Here is a 24,987-nt window from a genome sequence, read left to right on the forward strand (position 1 = left end):
AGAACTTTATAAATACTAAGAAAATTATAATAATATATAAGAAGCACTTAAAAATCACATGATACTAAAATTGCATATCTTCATTGGAAAGGGTGGAGGAAGATCTCTCCTGAGTGCCTGTTATGGGTCTGGCACTGTTCCAGAAGCTGGGAGGATCTTCTGGGGAAAAAAATAGCTGTTGAGTTCTTGCTGACTAAATTCCACAGAGGAGACAAGGAGCATCCACATTTTTGGGCTTGGAGAGGGGAGACCCACAATTAGGAAACCTCTTCTGAAGGTAGCGATTTGGTATTCTGGAAAAGAGAAAGGAGGCTAAGACCTTGGGAAATGGGGAGGAAGATGTTATGTGTAGAATCTAAATTAGGCAAGGATATCACCGTGTGGTAGCATGTATGACTTCCTTTAATGTGCATCTTCATCAGATGGATATGTTTAAGCAATTTGCTTAGTTGGTTGCTAGGTTGAGACCCAAGTATAGGAAAGCATCAATTGTTTCATGTAGACCTAGTAAGAGCTGGTAACTGGAGGGCAGACAAACATGGTCTGGAATGATACCATGGAGTGGTGCAAGAAAAAGCTAGGTTTGCTGTCTATATGGGATGTAGAAACTATAGGATTGAGCAGTAGTTGGGATATAGGTGAGAAGCTAAAGAGATCATCAAAGAAGTAGACATGTTAAAATCCTGCTTACATCCTGACTTTCAGTGAAACATTCCCTGGTCAGTCTAACCCTTTTAGTTTCTCCTTATATATGGTAGTAGTTGATTCCTGAGTTCCCAATATGAGCATGCCTTAAGCATGGCTTCTGGTATTAGGAAGTTATTTGTGAGCATAAGAAAATAGAAGAGGCTATCTTCTTCATTCACTGTAACCTTGGGTTTTATTTTGTTTTCCTTTCCTTGTAATTCTTACAAAATTTTACCTGTCTTATTGGTTTAGAGACCCACTTTTCAGTGTCCACATGTCTAGTTGAGAGAGGAAATATAGGTTAATTCAGATAATCTGGTTTCTCTGTAGGTAACTTTATAGGTTTTCTTTCTTTGAGTATACATAGTTGAACAATACAAAGCTACCATCACATCATTGAAACACAATCATTTTTATATTAAAAGTGGTGTTATTTCCTCTCTCAAGAGTTACTTTGAAACTACACCCCACTCTAGTGATGTAATTAAGTTCAGTTAGCCATTACATATTTGTCAAAGGGAGTTCATAACAAAAATGCTGATGCTGAAATATCAGGGACCACCATCAGCTAAAACAGTTCACAGTAAAGAAAAACGAAGCTAAAAGTTGGAGTATTATGTTTGAAAAATGGTAATTTATGTTTTCAAACAATTTCAGATATATTAAATTCTTACAAAATTTGTTTTGTGAATTCATACCAATTATAAATCAATTATTTAACAAGGTCATGTTCACAAACAAGTAAGCACTTTTTTCACACACAGAAAAATGAGCTCTGGTTATAGCTCTCTGAGATGTCTTAGCGTACAACAGAGATAGATCATGGTTCAGGCCTTCCAAGGCACATAGGCCATAAATAAAGAGGATGCCGCCTCCATTTCAGAGCACATTGTGGAAATGTTGCCATTGAGGGGCTGTTGCTAGCACATTGCTGCATTGAATGCAGCTACCCTTTGGGTTTACAAAGGTCCTGGGATCTATCCAGGAATTCAGTGCTCATCTGTGATCTCATGTCCAAGGAAAATGCTTCTGAGTTTTAGGATACTGAACTCTTATTGTGGGGCTGGCGATACACCTGAGATGGAAGAGTGTTAGCCCAGCATGCAGGAAGCCCTTGTTCAATCTTCAGTCTACAATACAATAGGTATGGTGGGGCAAGCCACTCATGAGATGGAGGTAGGAGAATGAGAAGCTCACAGTCATCTTTGACCCTCTAGTGAGTTTGGAGCCAGCCTGGAATACATGAAACCCTGTCTCAAAAGGAAAATTAAAAGAATGGACCCCATTTTTAAGGGGTAGACCTGTACTCTTGGCAATGTTAATAATTATCAATGGGAAATAAGACTATTAATTGGTGTATGATAGCAGGGTTCTTTTTGTAAAATATAGCTGCTATTCCCTTCATATCATTCATTAATTTATTCAAAATAATTCATTGAGCACCTTTTCTGGGCAGTTCAATAGACAAAGCAGTGAGCCAAATCTAGTCTCTAATCCCAAAGAGATCCACATTCCCTAGGGAAGAAGGTATCCACACAATAATATGCTAACCAGTGTCTTAAGTACCATACTAACATTGCAGTGAATACATTTCAGGGTTAGAAGAAAACAAGGTACTTTTCTTATGGAAGTAGAGAATAGCTTGTGGGGGGTGGTAGATATCTAAAATGCAATTTTTAACAGAAAGGACTTAAGACAAAAAGAGAAACACCTCCTGGGAGGTATGACATGAATGAAGTAATAGAACCAAGACAGCATGCCTGTCCTAGAAGCAGCTACTGCCTCGTGTGGTAAACATTCCTGGGTCATTGGCACTGCCTGAGGACCAGGAGATAGGGATAAATGAATAAACAAACAAATGAGGAAGCATTGTTCTTGAAGGAAGCCTGTGTTTATCAGATTTTACAAGATCGGTTTTTATTAAAAGGAGCAAATAGTTCTGTTAAATATGAAGATGGTAGTAGATGCTGAGTTGAAGCCTTTTGGAAGGGGATCCAACAGTGATGGCTGAGCAGCAATGCTGATGATAATACTTACCAAGTCCTTCTGTAGTCTAGGCACTATAATATGAGTTCGCATCATTATTTCCCTCAGCTCTGCTCAGGAGATATTATTTTATTCGTGCTCTTCAGATGAGAGTTATATCTTAAAAGGCAATTAATGCATGAAATATTCAGTTAGTGAGTAGCAGAGTGTAGATTTAAATGAGTCTGTTGAATTTGAGAGCCTATAACTTACCAAAGAAAGTCACAGAAAACTCTTAAGTAGGAAAATGGTTGATTCAAGGTACTTTTAAGAATTCCGTCGGCTGATACTGAGTACAGTTGGTAAATATTATGTTAGTTTACTGGAAATTTTGAGTACTCCCATCCAGGTTACCACATGTTACTAAGGAAACTGAGGTTTCCTTCTCAGGGTTCACAGTCCCCTTAATAAAAGAATTCAGCAACACACTCAGTAGGATGTTCGAGGACAGTTTCATTAAAGGTGAAAAGAAAAACCACAGGACAGGCAGGCTGTAAATCTCAGGGGCTGCATAGAGATGGGAGATGGAGAACAGAGAGAATGCCTTTTAGAATTGGGCATGGAGGCAAAGCAGCCGCAAAGCAAAAGAAAGGTAACTTCAGAAAAAGCATTAAAAAAAAAAAAAAAAAAAAAAAAAAAAAAAAAGCCCAAAGTATGCAAGAAAGGATACTTAGGCTCTGGCCAGCATCAGCAGGAAAGATGCATAAAAGAAAGGAAAAGAAATGCATCGTTCTATGTGAGGACTCAGAGAGGCTGAGGGACCTGAGAGCCATGGAGTGAGGATGCTGTGGGGGAGGAAAAAACACTCCCACATAAGGGGCAACTATTTCTTCCACCTCCTCAGGATAGTGTTACCTGAAGCTGCCCTCCCTAGGTGTGGTCTCTCAGCAGGAGGATTGGCCTGCTGGAATAGATTAACTTAGGTTTTGAGTAGCTTGGATTGATAGGTCTCCACCCAGGGGGAAGTAGTGTCCCCTTAATGTCCTCCAATGCTACTATAGTAAAGTATAGATGCTATTCGCTTCATCCATTCATTCATTTATTCAAGATATCTCATCAAGTGCCTTCTATACCTACTTCATTAGTGAGGGACTCAGTGAAGGTGATGGCAATGAGTATGAGTGTGTCATAAAGATCACTAACCTGATTGGAGAACTTGGAAGAAATCAAGCATAACATTACAGCATCAAGTTTCCTACCATCTAAATGGGAAAGCCTTGGTGCTAGACTCTAAAATAAAGACCACCAGGGTCAGGACCAGCTGCCATGGCAAGGCTGAGGTGGCACTGTGAAACCGGCAGGAGGGATCTGGGAGGTGGTTAGAAACTCAGAAGAAAAACAACTTGGATGTGGGGTTGTATTCTACCAATGGTAGAAGGGTCATAAATGACTGATCAGAGGCTTTTAAACCCAGCTAAACCCTGATAGAGAAAATGGAAGTGTAGGCTACTCTGAACGGAGTTAAAAAGTAGTAGACCACAGTTCCTAGGATGCAGTAAGCTTTCCTCAAGAGTGCAATGACTAAAGAAAGCTGTTTAGTAAAGTCTGGTGTGGGTGAGCTGTACTAACACCAGGTACATAGTTGCTGCTGGTCCATACAAAGTCCTCCCATCCTTTAGACAACCACTTAGATGCCACCTCTCTACAGAGTCTTTATCCCTCCCACGGTCCCCCAACACACACACACACACACACACACACACACACACACACACACACACCATGGAGACTTAAGCATTCTTTATCCCATTCTCCAACATGCACCACCCACCAGTATAAACATTCTGCCTGCAGGTTGCCTGGGGGTGGGGTTTGTTAACACACAAATTTGCAGGGTCCCACTCATCCCAGAGGCCTGGGATGAAGGTTAGGAATTTGTTTTCTGTACACATTTTGGGGAGATGTTGATGTAGCTCACATGGTGCCCCCACTGTTCAAACACTGAATGAAACTGAACATATATAGAAGGATAAATAAAGTTTGAAAATTGACTAGTTGCCAACCCAGAGATAGTGCTGAATACTTTTGTCTACTGACCCATAAGGGAGGTGCATCATGGATGAAAGTTTAATTTCACAAAAAAGCAAAATCCCAGTATGACATTTATATTAATCCTTGAAGAGTAGATATTCTGTAAGACATACACAAGTGTTAGTTAGAGGGAGATAAGCTCAGAGCTAACCTACCTTGTCCCATTTAGTGTGCTGTTTTACTGATGCTCGTGCATGCTCTAATAGAGCCTGGAGAAGCACACTGTCTAAGAGCTGATTTTATAATCACCGTCCTGAACTCTGCATCCAATTATTACATGAGACGGTTTGCCCTCCCCTGCTCATGACTGTGCAAACCCTATATGATTAGTTTTGTGCATCTGAAGTGTTGGCTCTGGCTGCCAGCTAAGTTGCACAATGTTTGTGCAAACATCAGTGAGGTACCCTCTAAGCAAATTCACCTGTGTTGGTGACAAAACAGCACGAAGTCCCCACCCTCAGTCATAGCCACACTTTGCAATGTGGACAGATCACCGTCCTCATTCTGACCGCAGAACCACAAGACAAGAGATGGAGGGTGGCATTAGTTAAATGTGGGAGTACATACTGCATCATTTTACTCCCAGGCCTAGGCAAGTGCTAATTTCAACATGATAATTCCCCCATATAGCTGAAATTAGGGTTTTGAGTTGGAATGCATTGACATCACTGCTAATGTTGTCAACATCAAATTGTCATCAGCTTTAGTCTTTTTTAATTATATGCTCCAAATCTTTACTTAAAACCTAAATTTCCATGGGAAAGAAAACATTTTTCCCCATACCAAATAGCTTATAAATAAACTGTTTTCTGCTAACAGAATACAAATCAGGTTCATTCGGGAAAAGGTTCTGCTCTGAAATAAAAAGAAAATTTAAATTTTAGATCTAGTTGCCCTGCCCAAGTAGAAAAACAAAACAAATAAACCTCTTGATATCTAAGTGGTATCTAGAATTCCAAATCATTGTGATAGTCTGTGAGAGCATCTAGCTGTTTTTTAAGGGGGAGAGACAGGTATCAGATCCATCTTGACACAGCACAGTGCATGGGGGACCAAGGAAAATAACAATAGAAGAAAGTGACTTGTCAGTCTTTTAGGATATATTTGGTTGTCTGTCGTCAGAAGGTAGACTGCCCTCTCCCTGGAATCGTGTTGCAAACACTCCTCTCTATAGTAATTAGAGCTAGGCAGCAATTAGGGACTTGTGATTTGTTCAGACACACTGCCTGCCAGCCTTTCCTAGCGACACAGCTCCGGGTGGAGATGATGGAAGGACTTATCTCTCAGTGTAATGCCTTGCACAGTGCGTGAGCGAAGGCGTGAGTGTGGACTGTAATCTTTAAAGTGAAGGTAAGCTTTGCCGACTGCTCAGCATTCACACTGCAGGGAACTTCTCCACAAAGTGTGTGACAGAAATATAAAATTGTTCAAAACAGCTGCAGGAAAAGAAAAACATTTGAATCAGGAAAAGTAACACTTGCTAGTTTTAAGGCACCCCCCCCCCCCCCCCCCCCCCCGGGCAAGAACTCCTGATCTTACTTCTGGTTTTCCTAACTTGTTTGTATTTAAAGTGTGTTGTTGAGGCATGTAGCTAAATATCATTAAGATGTAGCTGGATGATTCCCTGTACTGACTGCCTGAGCTATAGTTCTTTTTCCTTTTGGAGTTTGTCTTAGAATAACTGCTGGTTACAAACTGAAGTGTGTATTTAACCCAAGTGTGTGAGAATTGCCTCTCTTTCTCTGGTCTTCCTGAGGTCTCTTGGACCTGGGGATGTCCCCCATCTGCGAGTCCACATTCATATTGACAAAACACTGACTGGTCGCCTGCAATAAAATGGAGTGACGTGGGTGATTTGTGCTCTTGTCACATGCTTTTTATGACAGGCACATTGCAGGCTGTAACAGTCCATCAGGTTTTAGTCAAACTCTATGGATTCATGTTTGTTTCAAGTCTGGGGCCAATAACTCTCTTGGGACAGCAGGTAAGTGCAGCTCCTCCAGAGGGAGTCCTTAGTGTCTGCCCTAAGGGTGGATTTTGTGTGTATAACAAAGGTTTCTGTGAAGTCCTCGGTCTACTAGAATGTTACTACTTGGTTTTCTCATCCTTTCCTTTTCCTTTTGATATTTCTGTTTTGTAAAACATGAGTAAATGTTATTGCTAGGAAAGGACTTGGAAACCCTTGGCAGCAGGAAGATGTTTTTATCTCATAGTCCCCAGTGGGATTTTAGGTAGTTTGGAAAATATTGAAACAGCATCAAGTTCTTGTATCCTGCCTCACTGGATTAGAGGTATAAACACTGAGGGTTCAGTGAACTCTTGCAACAAAAAGCGAGTGTGTTAAAGCCAAAGCTCATTGATGTTCCCAAGGTCTTTCAGGCTCTGTGATATGTGACCTCTTAGGTTGTGCTGTTCAAAGTAGTCATCACAATAGACTGGCAGCTGATTTCAGAAGGACATGTCTAGTCCTCTGTCTGCTATTGTTACCATTTTGTATGAGTGCTTTCTTTACTTTTATTGTCATTTGTTATATGATATATATGTATTCATATATGTGTTCTGTGTGTATGCACATGGAGACCAGCAGTCTGTCACTCTCTCCTGTATGTTTTGTGATACAGTCTCTTGTTGGACCTGGAGTTCATTGAACAAGACTAGCTGCTAAAGGGGCTCCAGGGATCCAAACTTGGGTCATCACACTTGTACAGCAAGTGGTTTACAAGCTCAGCCATCCCCCATAAGGCCCTGGCCCTGCATGCTTGTCTTCTTATAGAATTGTTTACTTACGTGTATCACTTCATTTGAAAGAAAAGCATAGGATGATCATAATCCACCCAGAAGTCTATAAGCCATCTTATTAAATACAATATTTCTGAAGTCTACTTAATGTATGCAGTAGGAACATGAACCCTGAAATGAAATGGGATAGTGCTGTATGACCCAAAAAGTCCATGGTGCATTTTAAAATACACACTAAAAGTCCATGTGGGCATCTAAGTTCCTGACCTGTCCCATGATGTCACAAGTTGAGCAGATAGCACCGTGGAAGCACATAGGAAACCAATCCTCAGTTGTTGTAGCCAACATGACCACTTGAGACATAACCAAAGATGTGATGTGTGGCCCAATAGAAATGCTGTGTTGTGGCCAGATCCGCAAATAGTCTTACTCTCGCTCTCTTAATGTATAATGAAATAATGCAAGGAATGAAATCAGAATTAACCAAGCAAACCTGCAAAGAAGGCAGATGCAAAAATCTTATGAGTATATTAGTTCCAGGTAGTGTTATGGTAAGGGATGGACAATGAGACTGTAAGACAAAACAGAGGGCAGCCCAGCAGACACAGAGCCTGGAGAGAGACAGAAGAGATAACAAGCTGGGAAGACTGGCAGATTGGGAGTCAGAGATGCAGTAGAGGTGGCTATGGGTACAAGAAAGCCAGAGGTCTGGGTTGTTAGAAAAGAGAGAGAGGAGGCAGACAAATCAACCCAAGTTTGAAAATGTGTAGAGATTATGCTGTTTTGGAACTTTACCTGGAGTATGTTTTGTCAAAGTAAATTCAGTGAGCACCAGGTCCATTTTTATGGTTTTATTTTTCTTTCCATTGGTGTCTTTTCAAGCAGGGGTTACTTAAAAGGCTGTGTGAAGTCCAGAGAGACCAAGAGTTAAAATAAATGTGTTCTAAAAGAAAACATTTCCATTCCTTTGCTGCCTTATGACATAAATCATTGAAAAGAAGAATAATGAGTACTGTGGTAAAATTCTTTACCTTTGTAGGATTCCTCATTAAAAGCCCATTATGTCCATCACTCCCCATATTTTTCTGATGAATTAAGTATTGTACCAGGTAAGCAATTACATGAGAAGGAAGCATGGAAAAAGAAGCTAGTAGTGAACCCTGGACTAGAAAATTCATTTTTTGAGTGGGCAAGGGAAAAAACATTTGGGAAGTCAAAAAGATATTCCATGTAGGGAATACCATCTAGCTTTAATAAAATCACATCATATGCAATAACATGGATGAAACTTAGTATAATGAATATCTTAGTTAGGATTTCTGCTACTGTAGCAAAACCCCATAACCAAAAAGCAAGTTGGGGAGGAAGGGTTTATTCAGCTTATGTTCCCACAGCACCTTTCATCATTGAAGGAAATCAGGGCAGGTACTCAAACAGGAGGAGCTGATGCAGGATTGCTGCTTACTGGCTTGCTCTCTGTGGCTTGCTCAGCCTGCTTTCTAATAGAACCCAGAACCATCAGTCCAGGGATGGTACCACCCACCATGGGCTGAGTTTTTCCCCATTGATCACTAATTATGGAAATGCCTTATAGCCAGATCTTCTGAAGGCATCTTCTCAATTGAAGCTCCTTCCTTTCAGATAACTCTAGCTTGTGTGTCAAGTTGACAAGACCAGCTGGTACAATGAACTAACTAGATAAGCCAGTCAGAGAGAAAAATGTCACATATCTTCTACGTGAAATCTTCAACAAAATGTGAAAGTATAAAAACAGAACAGCAAGGAGCTACCATAGAAGGTGGCGCAGAGAGGGCTGAGGGTCCAGACCTGTACTTGCATAGCCAGCATGAATCTAGAGATTGGACAGACAGCACAAAGGTGACTGCAGTTAATGACATCATTTGGCCCAGTAGAGATGTTTCTCGGAATAGATTACAGGTGCCCTCACCACACACAAAGGTAATTGTAGGATGATGTTAAACTGCTTACTTACAGCATCACCTAATGATGCTGAGCATAATGTACACTACTTATATAATATTTTGAAAACCCTTTTACTGCATAGAGAATACAGCAAGACAGATAAAAAAACACTAAAGTTAAGTTAGGCAATAAAAGTTGCAGTGACTTTGATGTGTATATCCCTCAAATTTAAAGGAAAGAAAAAAAGACCTGGTTAATAAAATTGCACTGTTTGTCAGGGCAACCTGAGTTCAATCCGAATAAACCACTGAAAGAAATACCAGGCTTGTCCTCATAATCCTAGGGTTGGGGAAGCACCTAACCTACTTGGTGAGTTCCAGGTCAGTAAGAGACCCTGTCTTTAAAAAAAAAAAAGAAAAGAAAAGATAAAGTAAAAATGTAAAACATAAACAGTGAAAACAGTGATGCCTTGAAATTACATTCAGAATTATCCTCTGGACTTCACACACACATTTTGCATATGTACTAACACACACACACAGAGACACACACACCCACACACCTGCACATACATGAACACGCATGGGTAGAAGGAAATCCCATAAAAGAAAAACTGGAACAAAGCCAGTGTAATAGGACAAGAGGAAGCACAATGCACAAGGCAAGGATATCAGGGTACCGTTTCTGAGGCATCATTTCCAATGCAGACAGTCCTGGGGTACTCATGCAGGAGGGCCTTACCTGATGCTGTTTCGCCTATCACTCATGGCTCAGGAACTGCTTCTTGATTGAAACAAGCAGAATCAATAGCTAAGATGTCAGAGGTGGCAGAGTTCTAAGAAGTTGGTCTGCTAAATACCCTCCAAAAACCCTGTGGAGGTAAGCACCTCTGGGCTACAGGACACTGTGTTTGTCATGATGAGGGTGATAGCACATTGTTTCTGGCTGCCCAGCTCCTGGGTCTGCAGGAGATTGATACTCTGCTTTACTAGGTTGGTGCTTCTCATGTAATTTTTGCTTTGTTCTGTTTTTCTACTCAAGTAAAAGATGATGGTGTGGACATTTCAAGAGATAGAACTGGGAAATTCTAAATAAGGAAATAGTGTTGGTAGGCGCACTCAGCCACCGTCCTTCTTCCCTCTCCTGGGCCTCTCTCAGCCTTTCTCCCTTATCACGCCTAGTGTTACATCATTCCTCACACCTGCTCATCCCATCACCTGGTGTAGTGAGGTCACACACTCCCATAGCAGACTTCCCTGGGGATAGGTAGAGCAATGGTCTTCATGCTCTTGTGGCCCTGACTACCAGCTGGGAGCCATTTCTGCTTCCGGGTAGAATGGCTTCTTTCCTGGTAGAAGCTCAGGGGCATCCCCTTTGATGATGGCTGCCACGGTTAACTGTCCACTGGCAGTTCTCCTGAATGTCCTGAAAAAGCACATGCAAAAAAGTTCATGGTTTTTCTCCATCATTTCCAAGCTGTGCTTTCTGGGAGCCTATTGCATGGTGGTGGTGGCGGGAGGGGGGGGCAACGTTATTTTAATAGCTTTGAAGTGTTGGGTTAATATTTAAACCCAGGAAACCTTTTCCACTTTATCAAGTTGGGAGTAGAAAGCTCAGGCAGAGTAAATATTAACTGTTTCCTTTGATTGAGCAAGTTTGGGAAAGGGGTATCTTTCTAAGAGCATAATTTATGTACACCGCAATTCCTCTCCCATCCACCCTTTTTTTAGTTCTTACATGTAAATAGCCTAAATATTGAATGCAGGACCTGAAATTCTTTCTCACTCATAAAACATTTTGTGTCCTAGAGCTAGAATTTACAGCAGCAGCTGGTGCACTGACCTCCTGAGCAGCTGTATCCAGCCCCTTTCCTGCTGGCCCTTTGTGCCAGGCTGGCCCAAAGACAACCAGAGGCCAGAAGGCCTCTGCTGCTTTGATCTGCTCCTGCAGACGGCCAGTTGCCATTGCTTGGGAAAATGTGTCTTTTCAGACAGTGAGTTGATCGCAGTTCTGATGGTGTTGTATTCCTCTGTAAACCCACCAACCCAAGTGTGAGTGTCCCCAACCACGATGCTGTTTGAATTCATTATATTGATCCAAGCCATGTGGCTAAAAGCCTCTTTTTAATGGACTCTCTTGCTCTCTCCTTTTCCCGTTGGGGAAATTAAAACCGCGTTCAAAATGAGGTGTTGAAATCATTCTTCTGCTCTTCTTTAGACTGGGGAGAAGTGCCAGCCCTGGGCCTCATCAGCTATTCTCTCATCACATTCCGCTCTTCCGTTATTCATAGTGACAAAACATTGACATTAGAAATCTTCCTTGGGAAAAAGAAATGATTTTTTTTTCCTTTTGAAATTGAAAGTTAGAAAGCAAAACAGGCCAAAGCAGACCTTCACACTGGAAGATAAGGATGCCTGCTGGGGTGGTGCAGGCTGTTACCTCAGTTCTTGGGAGGTGGAGACGAGAACAAGAGACTAATGATCTCAGCAGCAGGGTGAGTTCAGACATTCAGAGACAGCCTAGGCTACAAGAGACCCTTGTCCCAAGAAAGGAAATAATGAAAATAAGGTGCAATTCTTAAGCAATTTAGGTTGTGTCGACTTAAATACTCATAACGGTGACACTGGGCAGTAGGCTCTTCGTTCACCCATCTAGTGCCGTGGTGAAATCTCATTTTACTCAAATCAAATCTAAGCTATATTTATCTGAACTATATTTATCTCTAATATTGTGTGAATACTTGATCACTTGAGAAACAGCATTGTTTTTTCCTAGGAAAGTCTATATTGTCAGGGCACTCCCTAAAATAAGCCATAACTCTTTGGTGCCACAAGTTTTTTACCGGTGTGGGGACAGAAAAGTGTTGCTGCATTTGTCACATAAAGCTTTCAGACTGCATGGAAGTCTGGATGCCAAGGCTAGGAGTCACTGAGCTGACATAGCTTAGGACCATCTCCATGACTCTTTTGGCCAGAAAAATGTCACCAGGCTCCTGTCCTCCAAGGCCATGCCTGTCCTCAGACAGTTTTAGTAAATCCATGTCTGGAGATCATTCTGGCTTCTCTAAACACTTGGTGGTTCAGGAACCAGCACATGACATTCTCTTTTGGTAAGTCCAGTGTATTAAAACGCTGCTTTAGGGGCCCGTTTTCCCTTCTTTTAGTCTTCCATCTTGCATAACTGTGCTTCCTGCTATTGGGGAACATGTCAAGGAACTGTAATAAAGCTGAAATATTCCAAATTCAGTATTGACTATCTAAACTTAAATTTTGAAAGCCCCCTTTTTTTCCTCAAAATATCGCAACTGCTGCAAAGTGTGTCACATGTTTACCTAACACCATTAATGTGCACTACATAGTTAATAAATCACACTCATTCTTTCAGTATTTAAACATAAGAAATTCAGTATGTGAGCTAGACAGTCAGAGAGAAATCAATAGCTACCTGGCTGTGTGTACTCTACTGCCACAGCGTGAGAAAAGCCATCTTCCTGATGAATTCATCGTTTTGTACAAAAGCTGTGTATCACGACTAAATTGAAGGACATCGTGGCTTACCATCCATCATGACAAGGGTTCACTGCCGTTTTCTCATGCAGAACCTCATTACTGCTTGCACACCAGAGCATGGGGCTTTCAAGGATTCCCTTGTAAATGCAGTATTCCCTCCAGGCTCTTCCTGCAGTGCCAGATGCTGAGGAATCTCTCCAAAGACTGAGGGGCATGGGAAACTGTTGCTGCCCCAACACCCAGAAACCAACAGTTAAGATTGTATAGACTCAGCTGACTGAAGAGGTGGATCAGTGGCAAAGAGCATCATATACTGCTCTTCTAGAGGACTTGGATTCAATCCCTAGCACCTACATGGAAGCTCACCATGGCTGTAACTCCAAATCCAGGGACTTTCCTAACTTCTATCCTCCATGGGCACCAGGCACACATATAGTACATACACTGACATACATGCAAGCAAAGCATTCCTACATGTTAAATTAAATAATAAATATTTAAAAATTGTATAGGCTCAGACTTCTAGATACACACTAGCCCTTTGGACATCAGTCTCCTGTCTGTTTCCTAAGGCCAACAAGGAAGCTCCAGCATCATGCAATGCCCATTAACGGACAAGTCACCTAGAGCACAAGCAAGCTGGCCATACAAAAGGAAACTCGGAACTCACTTAACATACTTTAAGAACCTGACAGTATTGGAGAAGTCAACTCAGAAATCAACACACTATAATAACTTGACAGTATTTGGAAATGTCTATTTTACTGAGGAGTTTTCCTCTTATTTGTAGAAAGGTTTTCTTAGCAGACCGATCCTGTTTTTTAAAACAGCTGTTAATGTACACAGAAAGGCATCCTGGGAGCTCTTTCCTCACCATCACTTTTCTCAAGCATTCTATTACTCACCATTGTATATAATTTGGTATCATTTGTTCTCACTACCAGAGTCCATTGTTATGAATGTATTATTGTATAAGATCCCAAAATTATTTTATTCTTTCTCTAGTTGATGGGTTAATTGGCTATTTTGGGGTTGGAACTACTGTTGCTATGCTTATTTTATAATACATACTACTTCTGTGAGGCCTCTATCTGGAAACAGAACTGCTGAGTCATAGGGTATGATGTACTACACTTATGGGAACGCTGCCAAATAGGCTTTTCCAAGTATTTATAACAATTTATGCTTCATTATTGACTCTGCCTGCTTCTTCAATGCTTAGTCTCTCTTCATGGTAGATATATCTCATGGCTGTATAGTAGCATCTCTTTTTAGTTATAACTCTCATATCCCTGATGTCTAGTGAATCATATTTTGTAGACTTATTAGCCATTTTAATAACTACTTGTGTGAAATGTCTCTTGGGGTTTTTCCTCATTTTTCTTGTTCTAATGTCTTACTACCATTCTCGAGACAAGGGACCTGATTATATACTATCTGCCCCCCCCCGTGTGTGTGTGTGTGTGTGTGTGTGTGTGTGTGTGTGTGTGTGTGTGTGTGTGTGATTAGATTTCTCCAACTTTGTAGGTTAACTTTTCATTTCCTTAGAGGTGTTTTTTTGTTTGTTTGTTTTTGGTCTTTTGTTTTGCTGTATCCTTGCTCTTGTTAGGATATGCTTCTCAATCTTTTCCTTTTGTTAGCAATGCCTTCAATTTCCTGCATTAAAAAAATTTTTTTTGTTTATTCTAAGCTCATAAAGATGTCCTAGATTTTCTCTTCATTGTTTTACCTGTAATCCACAAACCCTAAGAATATTTTGAGGGTCTACACTGTTTCACTTAAACATACTTGACATCTTCCTTGTGCTTAAGAAGTTCACCATATTCTCGTGTAGTCGCCTTCCAAAACGCTTATCCATTCCTCAAGATGGATCTTAGGAGTCAACTTATCTAGGGTTGTGTTGATGAAATCAACTTACAACTAGAGCAATTCCTTTCTCCTTTGAACCTCCTAACAATGTGTTGATAACATATGATCCCCCCTCCACAAGTCTTGCTTTTAAGATAAATATTAATGGACTTAACTACTTGTGTTTTTCCATAGTGTCACATGGTATCTAGGGTATAAGAGTAACTGGTAACCACAGCTACACAACATGACTTTGTGTCAAGCACCTTCTAAAGAAAGATCCAAGGACTTTGCTTACTCATGGAAAGCAAGTGCTCTCCCATTTGAACTGTATCCCCATCCCTGATGGCAGAATTTTTTCACATAACAACTTCTGACTTATGTAGTTATGCTCTAGGCTTTTGGTTCAGAAGAACAGGAGTTTGGATCCGGGCTGTATCCCTACTAAGTAATTCTAATTGCTCTAAATCTCATCACTCTCTTCTGGAGAGTGAGATAATAATACAAACTTTATGGGTTTATATTGTAATTTAATAAAAACAAGGGGTTCAGATCACGTTACATAGTACCTAGCATGTAGTAGCATCTCAATAAATATTTGTATTTTTTATTAGTATTTTCCTATTCTCTCTTAAAAGTAAAGTAAATCTGACACAGTCTATAAGCCCATCAATACTGTACCTTGCTGGTCCCTTATAACTATTGAATGAAATAATAAGACTCCTCAGGAAAGATTATTTTTATATCAATATATTCTAAAACTAGGTCTCATAGAACATTAAAAAAAAACTTACACATTTTAGTTATCTCAGTATCAGACACTATATTAACGTCAAGAGTTATAACTAATCCCCAGCAGCAAACAATTCCTGTTTGCAGATTTAATGTTTTAGACCACTTGGTTTGAGGTTAAAATCCCCTTCTCTGCAGCTAAAGAAGGTACCTAAATAGCAAGAGTGTCTTCAGCAATAACCCAGTAATGAAAACCAAGAGCCAAAAGTCAAGTTGCCTGGATTTGAATTCTTGCATATGAACTGTATGAAACTGGACTCACTCTGGGCCTCCGTTTCCCATCTATGAAATCAGGCTAATAATAATATCTCCTTTGTTTGTTGGGCTATTGTAAGGATCAAGTGAGTGTAAAAGTATAAATATATGTGAGTGTATATGCATATGCATTGATATGCATATCTATATACATATATGTGTGTATTAATTTTGTGCCATGTATAACATGTTTGGATAGTACCTGGTTCATAGTCCTGTGCTACTATTCTATAACCACTTTGGAGACAAAGCTTTATCTATCTCAGCCTTTATTCACATAGCTACCTCTTAGTGTCATGCTTGGTCAGTAGACCTCTTGGTCTTTTTTATTTTCCTGACACAGTGGGCTTGAGAAGAGCGTGGGATGGATGTTCTGTTATTGGTTGTACTAGTCAGAGGGAAAGGCCTACAGTGTCAGGGGTCCCAAAGCTGGGAAATCAATGAAAAGAAAAAAAGTTGAACTGCCACCATTTTAAATTCTTTAAAGAAACTCCATATATGGCATGTTACATTTTCTATTTTGGTACCTGCTGGAAGGTACATTCTTGGCAGTGGCGGAGGGAGAAAGTCCTGCATATTTAAAAACAGACTTCATCTCACTCTGTAAATGGTTCTTCATTCAGGTTGTCTGGCTCTCATTTCTAAGACTTCCATGTTTTGTTTGTTTCTGTAATGGCACAGAGATAAGGCACCAGGAAGCCTTGGGATTATAACCTAAAAGGGCCTTCAAGATCGCATTTCTAAAGGTCAGAGACTAAGGCAATAATTCCAAGTGTCACTTGGCCCTCAAATGAGCTTTCATTGTGATGGATTATGACATAATCCATTGACATGATAAGGTACCTATTATGTTACAGAGGCAGTTGGCTGAAATAATAGGATTTTTTTTTTTATGATCACAGTAGTGAGTCTTTCATATAATACTGGCTTCAGGATAGATAAATATAGCTGCTATTTGTTGGGACTCAGTAAACTGTAACTGTGCCCCCAAAGTAGAGTGCTTTGCCATGCTGAGTGTGGTGAGTTGATAAACTGTAACCCCCAAAGTAGGGTACCTTGCCAAGCTGAGCATGGTGAATTACCAACAATTCGAAGGCCTTAGAAGCATGGAATGAAGGTCTCGCTGACCTTGTCTGTCCTCCTGGACCTTGAGCATGAAGCCAGTTACTGCTCCTCCCTCTTCTTCCTCTCTCTGTCTCTCACTTCCTCTTCCCCATTTACATTCCCTTCTTTAGGGAAAATACACACACACACACACACACACACACACACACAAAATTCACCAGAACCAGAGAAATTGTGTGTGTGTGTGTGTGTGTGTGTGTGTGTGTGTGTGTGTGTGTATGTGCGCGCGCGTGTTTCATTTTTTCATTTAACAGGAAGCTTGATAAATACATATGCTATAAAAAGCCCCATCAAATATGGTGAAACCCTATTTTGACTTTATTCGTTTATATGAAACTCAGCACTGTACACTGGCCTAAAAGAGTTAGTGTCCTCGATTGCATTGTATCACTGTGATAAAATACTAAGCAGATCAGCTTAAGGAAAGAAAGGGTTGGCTTCATCTTACAGGTTACAGACCACCATCAAGATAATTGAAGCAGGAACCTGGAGACAGGAACTGTAGCAGAGACTCTAGGGGTCCCCTGAATACTGGCTTGCTTGCATGGCTTATTTAGTCTAGAACCACTTGTCTAGAGATGGCACCACCCACAGCGGGCTGGGTCCTTGCACCTCAATCATTAATCAAGTAAAAGCTCCAGAGATAGTCCTACAGGCCAATCTGATGGAGGCAGTTCCTCTAGTAAGGTTCCGAACCTCTTCTGAGGTGACTCTAGTTGGTGTCAAGTTGATTAAAAAAAAAAAAAACTAGCAATTACAGTCAGTAATTGAAAACAAACAAAGCAACCGAATCTGTCCATGCTTGCTGAGTTTGGGTCCAGTGCCTATGGAAAAGTCCCTCAGAGTACAGTGTGCCTGTAACCCCAATGCTGGAAGCTGTTGCGTGGTGGGGTACAGAAAGAGAAGGATACCTGGAGCTTATTGACTGCCCAGCATAGGTAGTTCAGATTCAGTGAGAGATCCTACGTCAGAAAGCAGTGAGTTACAAAGTGACAGAATAGAGCACCTGTCCCCCTCCTCTGGCCTCTGTGTACAACCCGCCCCCACTCAAGTGCACGTTTGTCAGATTTATCACACCACACACACACACAACACACACACACACACACACACACACACACACACACACACACCCTTGAGAGTCACACATATTGCTGAATAATTGCAGAAAACCAAAAGTTGGTGACACCCTTCACCAGTGGACCACATCCCCTTTGCCCTGGATGCATCTGCATTTCAGTTTAAGCTGAAGCCCTCTTTTTATCTCAATAAATTGTACTTTACTTAGTACCCAACCCCTTTTCCTTAACCCTAAGTTTGCTTATTAAAAAAAAAAAAAAGTTGAATATTGGTCCTGTCTCATGAGAACAACAATGCAAAGGGTGTGTTTTCACACAGAAATGCTCATTACTGCATCATTAACCCCCCCCCCCCACTCTGTCTCTCTCCCTCTCTCTCTCAATCTCTTTGACTCTTAGAGAAATTGAACATTTTCTTGCAGAGCACAATGTATTTTAGCCAAATTTCTGCTCACAACTCTCCCTGACTTTCAGGCACCCAAAGGTGACAAGAAAGGCTTGCCAGCAGCAGTAGCAAAGTCTGGAATAAAGTGACAGAGGATCAAAGAGTGAATAACTTCCAACCAGAAAAAAAAAATCGCTTTGTGCTTTGTCTTTTATTTTGGTCTGCTAAAGCTTCTGTGGAAGCAGTCAGTCTTGGTGAAGCTTAAAAACAGACAACAGCAGACTGAGGTGCCTGTATTGATGGAAGCATGGTTTGTTCAGAAGATCCATCAGTACTTTAAAACAGTCTGTGTTTAACATGGCAAATTGTGTGTCATTAAAATGCTAATGAAATGGTAAACAGCTGCTAAGTTTTTATGCTAATGAATGGTAGAAGCTAAGTAGTTCTCCAGCCTCCTGTCTATTAGCATAGAGATGTGATTGGGTAAGGAGGATTGCAGAACATTCTGACCTTCATTGATGGAGCAATCTGTTTGTGAGTTTCCCCATTGCACTCTGTTTGATTTGAGTTTGTTAGAACAGACTGACTCTCACCAGGCCCTGGGGGCCACTGTATTACACACTGTTATCACAATCCCCATTGAGGCCTTAGAGATGGAGCTTGACTTCCCTTACAGAGACCAAAAGCCACTAAACAGTTAGGTCACAACAGTTACATTTGTTCAGTAGGCGACTTAAATTAATACTACTTACTTACTCTTTGTACTATAGAACTCTAATAATTATGATGGTAAATTACTAAAGGCCATTTTCTCTAGCTACAATTTTCCATTTAGCTACAATTTTTAAAATAAGTCCTTTCAGTCCTCCCTCCCTCTTTCCCTCTCTCCCCCCTCACATGTACCCCGACCACCCTTCCCTCCCACTCACCCCCACTCCACATGTAGGGTGATGCCATCCAGGAGGGCTCATCTAATTCTGTCAAGTCATTTGAAGTAGGGACTAGGCCTTCTGTCCTGTCTCTTAAGTTAAGGCAGTATCCCTCCATGGGGCATGTGCCCGCAAGGTCCTTTAGTGCACCAGGAGTACATCCTGGTTCCACTGTCTGAGGTCCCTTAGACTGCTCAGACCTTCTAGCTGAGACCCATGTTCATGGTTCTGAGTCAGTCCCATGCTGGATTCCCAGCTATCAGTCTGGGGGCCCGTTAGCTCCTCCTTGTTCAGGTCCGCTGTCTCTATGTGTTTCTGCAGCCTGGTCTTGTCCTCTCTCTCTCTGCATCTGGATTCTAGTTCGGGTCAGTGTTTAGTTGGGGTGTTTGCTTCTGTTTCCAACAGGTACTAGATGAGGGCTCCATGATGGTGAATAAGTTAGTTGTTGATCTCATTATTAGGGAAGGGTATTTATGGTAGCCTTTCTATTGTTGCTCAAATTGTTAGTTGGAGTCAGTCTTGTAGTTCTCTGGACATTTCTTTAGGTTCAGTTTTCTCTTCAATCCTATAATGGCTCCCTCTTTTATGTTCTCTCTCTCTCTCTCTCTCTCTCTCTCTCTCTCTCTCTCTCTCTCTCTCTCTGTCAGGGAGGGAGGGAAAGGGAACCGGGATCTTTATGTAAACAAAATAAATTAAATAAATAATAAGTCCTTTCAGATGTGCCTATGCAACATTTGATGCAATGATGTAATACATCATCTTGGATCTTCAGACTTGAACTTTGAACTTAGCAATGGAAATAGCATTACCTGATTAGGAGATTAATCTGTAATTAAATGCCGGTGGTGTATGCATACCAGGCCAAACCAGATTATTTAATTGAGTATAAGGAAAAAAAAATCACTGTTCTGTCTATACTCTTGGCTGATTCTGTGTACTAAGCCCTCATATGTATTTCCTGATGGCCGTGAGTTACCTGAATGGCTATTACAGACAATATTTCAGGTGCCTTTTTCTCGTGTTCTTTTTCTTTTTAATACATTTTTAAAATGATCAGTGTAAATGAGTTGTTAAACACTATTGCCAATACTATCCACAACTGACTGACAACATGCCACCAGTTTCTCTGGAACCTTATTACCAAAACAAGTCACCACTGAGGCAGGAATTTCAGTGATTTGGGGACACTGTAAGAGGCTTGTGGACACTCCAATAATTTGTATGTTTTCTTGTTTTCTCATACTCCTCATCTCTCCTTGAAGCAAGTGAGGGTTCTAGGCGTGAAGTTATTGTATGATCCAAGATAGGCAGGCCAGGGAGAAATGAGTCCTCGTGTTCTGCTAATGGCAATGAGGGAAGCCTCAACCCTCTTCAGAGTGCCCCCAAACTGCAACTCATCCAAATGCCCATGAGCTGATAAATGAGTATGCAAAAGCGGGATGTTCCCCAGGTAGACCAGCAGTCAGCCTTGAAAAGGCACAGTACTCAATGAGTAAACCTTGAAAGGCATTAATCTCATGCAAATGAAGGCAGTCACAAAAGACATGTAAGTTTTTATTTAAAGGGCATGTTCTGGACAGCTGAATCTATACACATTGAAAATTGATTGGTCCTTGTCATGAGCTAGGGATACTGGAAGGAACAGGAAGGGACTGATACTATGTGTAGAGCTTAAGTCATGAAAATGTTCTTCATGTGAAGATGATGTTCATTTACCACTCTGAATATGACACAAAAGAAAAACTATTGACTTTACCATTTTAGTGGATGAATTATCTGACATGTGATTAGCATGCATACATACATACATACATACATAGGCCTGTGTACGTAGTAGTTCGGTTGACACAGTGCTTGCCATACAACCATGAGGACCTACGTTTGGTTCTCGTACCCACATGAAAGGCATCCAGGGTAGTTCACTCTGGGAAATAACTCTTGATAACTCTTGCAGTCTCAGCTTGGGGAGGAGGAGGCAGAGGCAGCAGGATCCCTTGGGCCACTGGCTCACCAGACTACCAGATCTGCAAAATCCTAATGAAACACCCAGACTCAGAAAGCAAGGTGGTGGGTTCCTGAAAAATGACACTTGATGCTGACTTATGGTCTCTACATTCCTGAGTACACATGTACATACACACCTGCACAAGCAGGCATACACATACACACACACACACACCAGATAGCCAACCAGGCCAGCAAATGTATCTATGACTGCGAATGGCCAGGAAGAATGCCAACATCTTTCTAAAAAACCCAGTCCTGCATTAAGTCAGATACCAAAGGAGGGAACAGCTAATGTAACTATTCAAGGGGACAGGTGTCCAAAGAACACAAGTTCATTAGGTGTAGAAATTACGACAAAACAATGAGTTCCTGTCTCCAAACTCCCTGTCTACAGCCAGACCATAACCCGCCTTCTTGTGTTCTCTAGCCATCCCATGTCTAAACCTCCTCTTTTCCCTAGAGTAAGAAAAATTTTGTGATCATTTTTAAGACAAGGAATTGAATGATAGTTATAGCCAGTAACTGCCAAAGTCCAAGTTTTCCTTCCTCATAGAAATCCCAGTAATTATCTCTGATCTGCATAAAACTTGCTGCTGGCTATTTACTCCCAATAGTAAAGAACATCTTGAGAGGCCCCTCCTTTATTCACTAGCAGCTTTTGGGTTTGTGGGTTTTTAATGATGCCAGGAGGGTTGGATACCGGGACATTGGCATTATGCCATATCTGCTGGTGGAACCTGGGGACAGGGTGTCACCTGACCCTGAGAAGCCCTTGGCTTACGCACAGGGAAGTATTCTGCATGAGTATCAGCCCATGAAGAGCTCTTCTTGACAGCATTTGCCATGTGCCAGCTTCTGTGACTCTTGTGTTTGCAGGTCACAGCTCAGCAGCCTTGCTTTGGCCCTGTGTGCCTGGGAGGGAAATGATGTGAGTGAGAGATTGAATTGGTTTTGTTTTGTTGTGTTCTTGGCAGGCAGTGCATGTCACACTACTACCCTTCCTGCTCTCGTGCGCACACCCACCCTGATGATGCAGCCTTCGCTGGACATCAAACCATTTATGTCTTTTCCAGTGGACAGTAGCTCTGCTGTCGGGCTCTTTCCAAATTTTAACACGGTGAGTAAATGCATTTCTATCTTATTTATGCCTCTGTAATGCAATCTCTTTTCTTTCACTACATTCCCGGGTAGACCATGGTAGAGTCTGTTTCCAAAGTGTGTGGCTGAGGTTCTACTCTCAGCTGTCCTGTGGGAAATGCCTCACACATGGAACTCAGCCCAAACAATAGGCAGCATGTGGACTTTACTAATGTCTCCAGGGAGGACTCTCACCTGCTACATTGTCCAGTTTTGATGAACTTCATTGTGGCCTTACCATCTCTGTTGTTCCTGAGACTTCATGGTGTCCTTACCACCTCTGTTGTTCCTGAGACTGTTTAGATGTGATCAAGAACACAATTTAGAGACATTGAGCCACTTTGACCCCCCCATTTCTACTATAAAGGAAAAATAAAAGCAGCCACAATGGGATTTGTCCCTCGTGTACCTTTTTATTTGGGAGATGTTTCAGGTAAAATATAACTTTCACGTAAAAAGAGTTTTTATTTGGGAGCTCTTGTGAGTTATTGAATCTGACTCTGACCCAAAAAATACTCATTTGAAATCTCCATATTAGTTATTTATATGGTATATAACTATTCCCCATTAAACATACATAATGAATGCTTGTGAGTTTCACTCTCTTGACCAGGATATTCATGTCAGTCAGCCAACATCCTTTGATTTGAATGAAAGGCATTTCACAAGCATGCCAAGTAAAGCTGACGTCTTTGAACAGCAGGATTCTGGGTAGATTGGAAACTTCTAACAGGAGAAATGTTGAACACAGAGGGGATGGCATGGATTATGTCTGCACCAGAGATAAATACATTTGGAGGGGGTAGGATGGTATTCCTGAACAAGAGCATTCTAAATGCTGCCATGATCAAAACAAATAATCATGTTATCAACAGCACCAGACAGTGTGCTTTGGAAGCACTTCCAGATGTCCCCTCTTTGCAGACTTATCTTCTGCAGAAGTGAAAGAAAGCAGGAGGGTTTTTCCTCAAGGGTATAAATAGAATCTGTTGACAGGCCTTCTACTGGGGCCCAGTGCTGTACGATAATCGTCAAGGAAAGGATCCCACGGCTTTGTAAAGACTCTGCCTTTGACATGGCAAATAAATGGTTGAATGTTTCTGTTTTCTCTCTCTCTCTCTCTCTCTCTCTCTCTCTCTCTCTCTCTCTCTCTCTCTCTCTCTCTCTCTCTCTCTCTCTCTCTTTTTGGCCAAGGCCAACAGGCTTTTTTGTTTGGTTTGGGTTTTGTTTCAAGGCATGAAAAGGCAAGCATGGTATCTAATCCAAAGGAGCATGGAAATAAGATAAATCAGGCCTGCCTTGGCCTCCTCAATCTCAGAAGCGAGAGAGAATAACCCTCCCAAAATGAAGCATTAGCTTGAGAGCTTGAGTCAAGCCTGCCACTGAATCTGCAACCATCCCAACATCACGCCATACTTAGGATGTTCTCTAGGTATTTGTGTTTTGGTCGCCTTGTGTCTGTGGACTGCAACGCAAAGGAGGGGCTGTTGATAAGCAGCCTGGGTGACTAGCAAGGCTTACGTGTATTTGCCTGTGTTTACTTCTTAATGCAAGTCTCATACATGGTTATTAGCACAAGTAGCACAATATTCTTGCTTTAAAAATTGCCCACAGGAGATTACAGCTGTCTTACAAACATGTTCAGCTTCTAAGAAAACATTAGCACTCAAGGCCACATGGAAACTTCATTCTCTGTCCCTGATTACCCTCTACTCTCTTTACTAGGGATGTGTTGTCACAACTAGTACCCTTCATCCTAGCTCCTTCCAAATGCCTCACACCTAATGGATACCTAATTATGGACATGCTTTACAAGTATAGATATTCAGTGATGTCCTGTAGGTCACTGTCATCAATTTTCAAAAGGTCTTACCTGTTTAAGTGCTATTAAACAAAAGTAGAATGAATGCTTTCAAAGGGATCCTTAACATAAACATAAAATTGATAAGCCATGCATTAATGTTACATAGAGCTTAGTGACCTGTCATATTACTTATTTATTGTGCATAGTAGTCTTACACTATATTGATAAAACTCAGTATTCTTTTATAAAGTTTTCCCTTTTAGAAGAAAATGCACTCTAAATTTTCAAGTACTAATTTCACTTGATTATTACGGTGAAAAAAGTTGCAAGAAAACCTATTATAAATACTTATTTTACTTAGTTTACTGAATCCAAGTCATGCTCCTTCTAGTACTATATTAACAATTAAACCAGCCCTAGTGGTATATCTCTTAACTTGTTGGGCATGGTGGTGAACCACCATCTAGTGCCAGGGGCCAAGGCAAGGTGATCTTAAGTTCAAAGTCATCCTGGGCTCCATAGTGGAGCCCTCTATCAAAACACATGCACTCACACACATGGAACAGGGATGAGTTCTCTCTCTCTCCCCCCCTCTCTCTCTTTCTCTCTCTCTCTGTTCATGCGTGTGTGTTTCTCTCATGAGTTGCAGATTAAATGACTGTCTTTTTCCTGCTGTTTTTTCCATCCCAGCACCCAACTCACTTGGGAAAGT

The 24,987-nt window shown here is 41.2% G+C and overlaps 1 protein-coding gene across 6 annotated transcripts in view; it reads left to right on the top strand.

Moving 5' to 3' along the window:
- Znf385b (zinc finger protein 385B) overlaps window positions 1–24,987 on the top strand; it is a 383,090-nt gene that overhangs the window by 276,453 nt on the left and 81,650 nt on the right. For 5 of the 6 annotated variants that reach the window (XM_051184403.1, XM_051184400.1, XM_051184399.1 and 2 more), the window contains one exon: window positions 22,309–22,451. In XM_051184403.1, the coding sequence (XP_051040360.1) occupies window positions 22,309–22,451 (143 nt within the window). Of the gene's footprint in view, window positions 1–6,600; window positions 6,728–22,308; window positions 22,452–24,987 lie in introns of those variants that run through there. The other variant, XM_051184405.1, reaches the window with a different exon arrangement.

The sequence above is a fragment of the Phodopus roborovskii genome, unplaced genomic scaffold (assembly GCF_943737965.1).
Source record: "Phodopus roborovskii unplaced genomic scaffold, PHOROB, whole genome shotgun sequence".
Taxonomy (NCBI): Eukaryota; Metazoa; Chordata; class Mammalia; order Rodentia; family Cricetidae; genus Phodopus; species Phodopus roborovskii.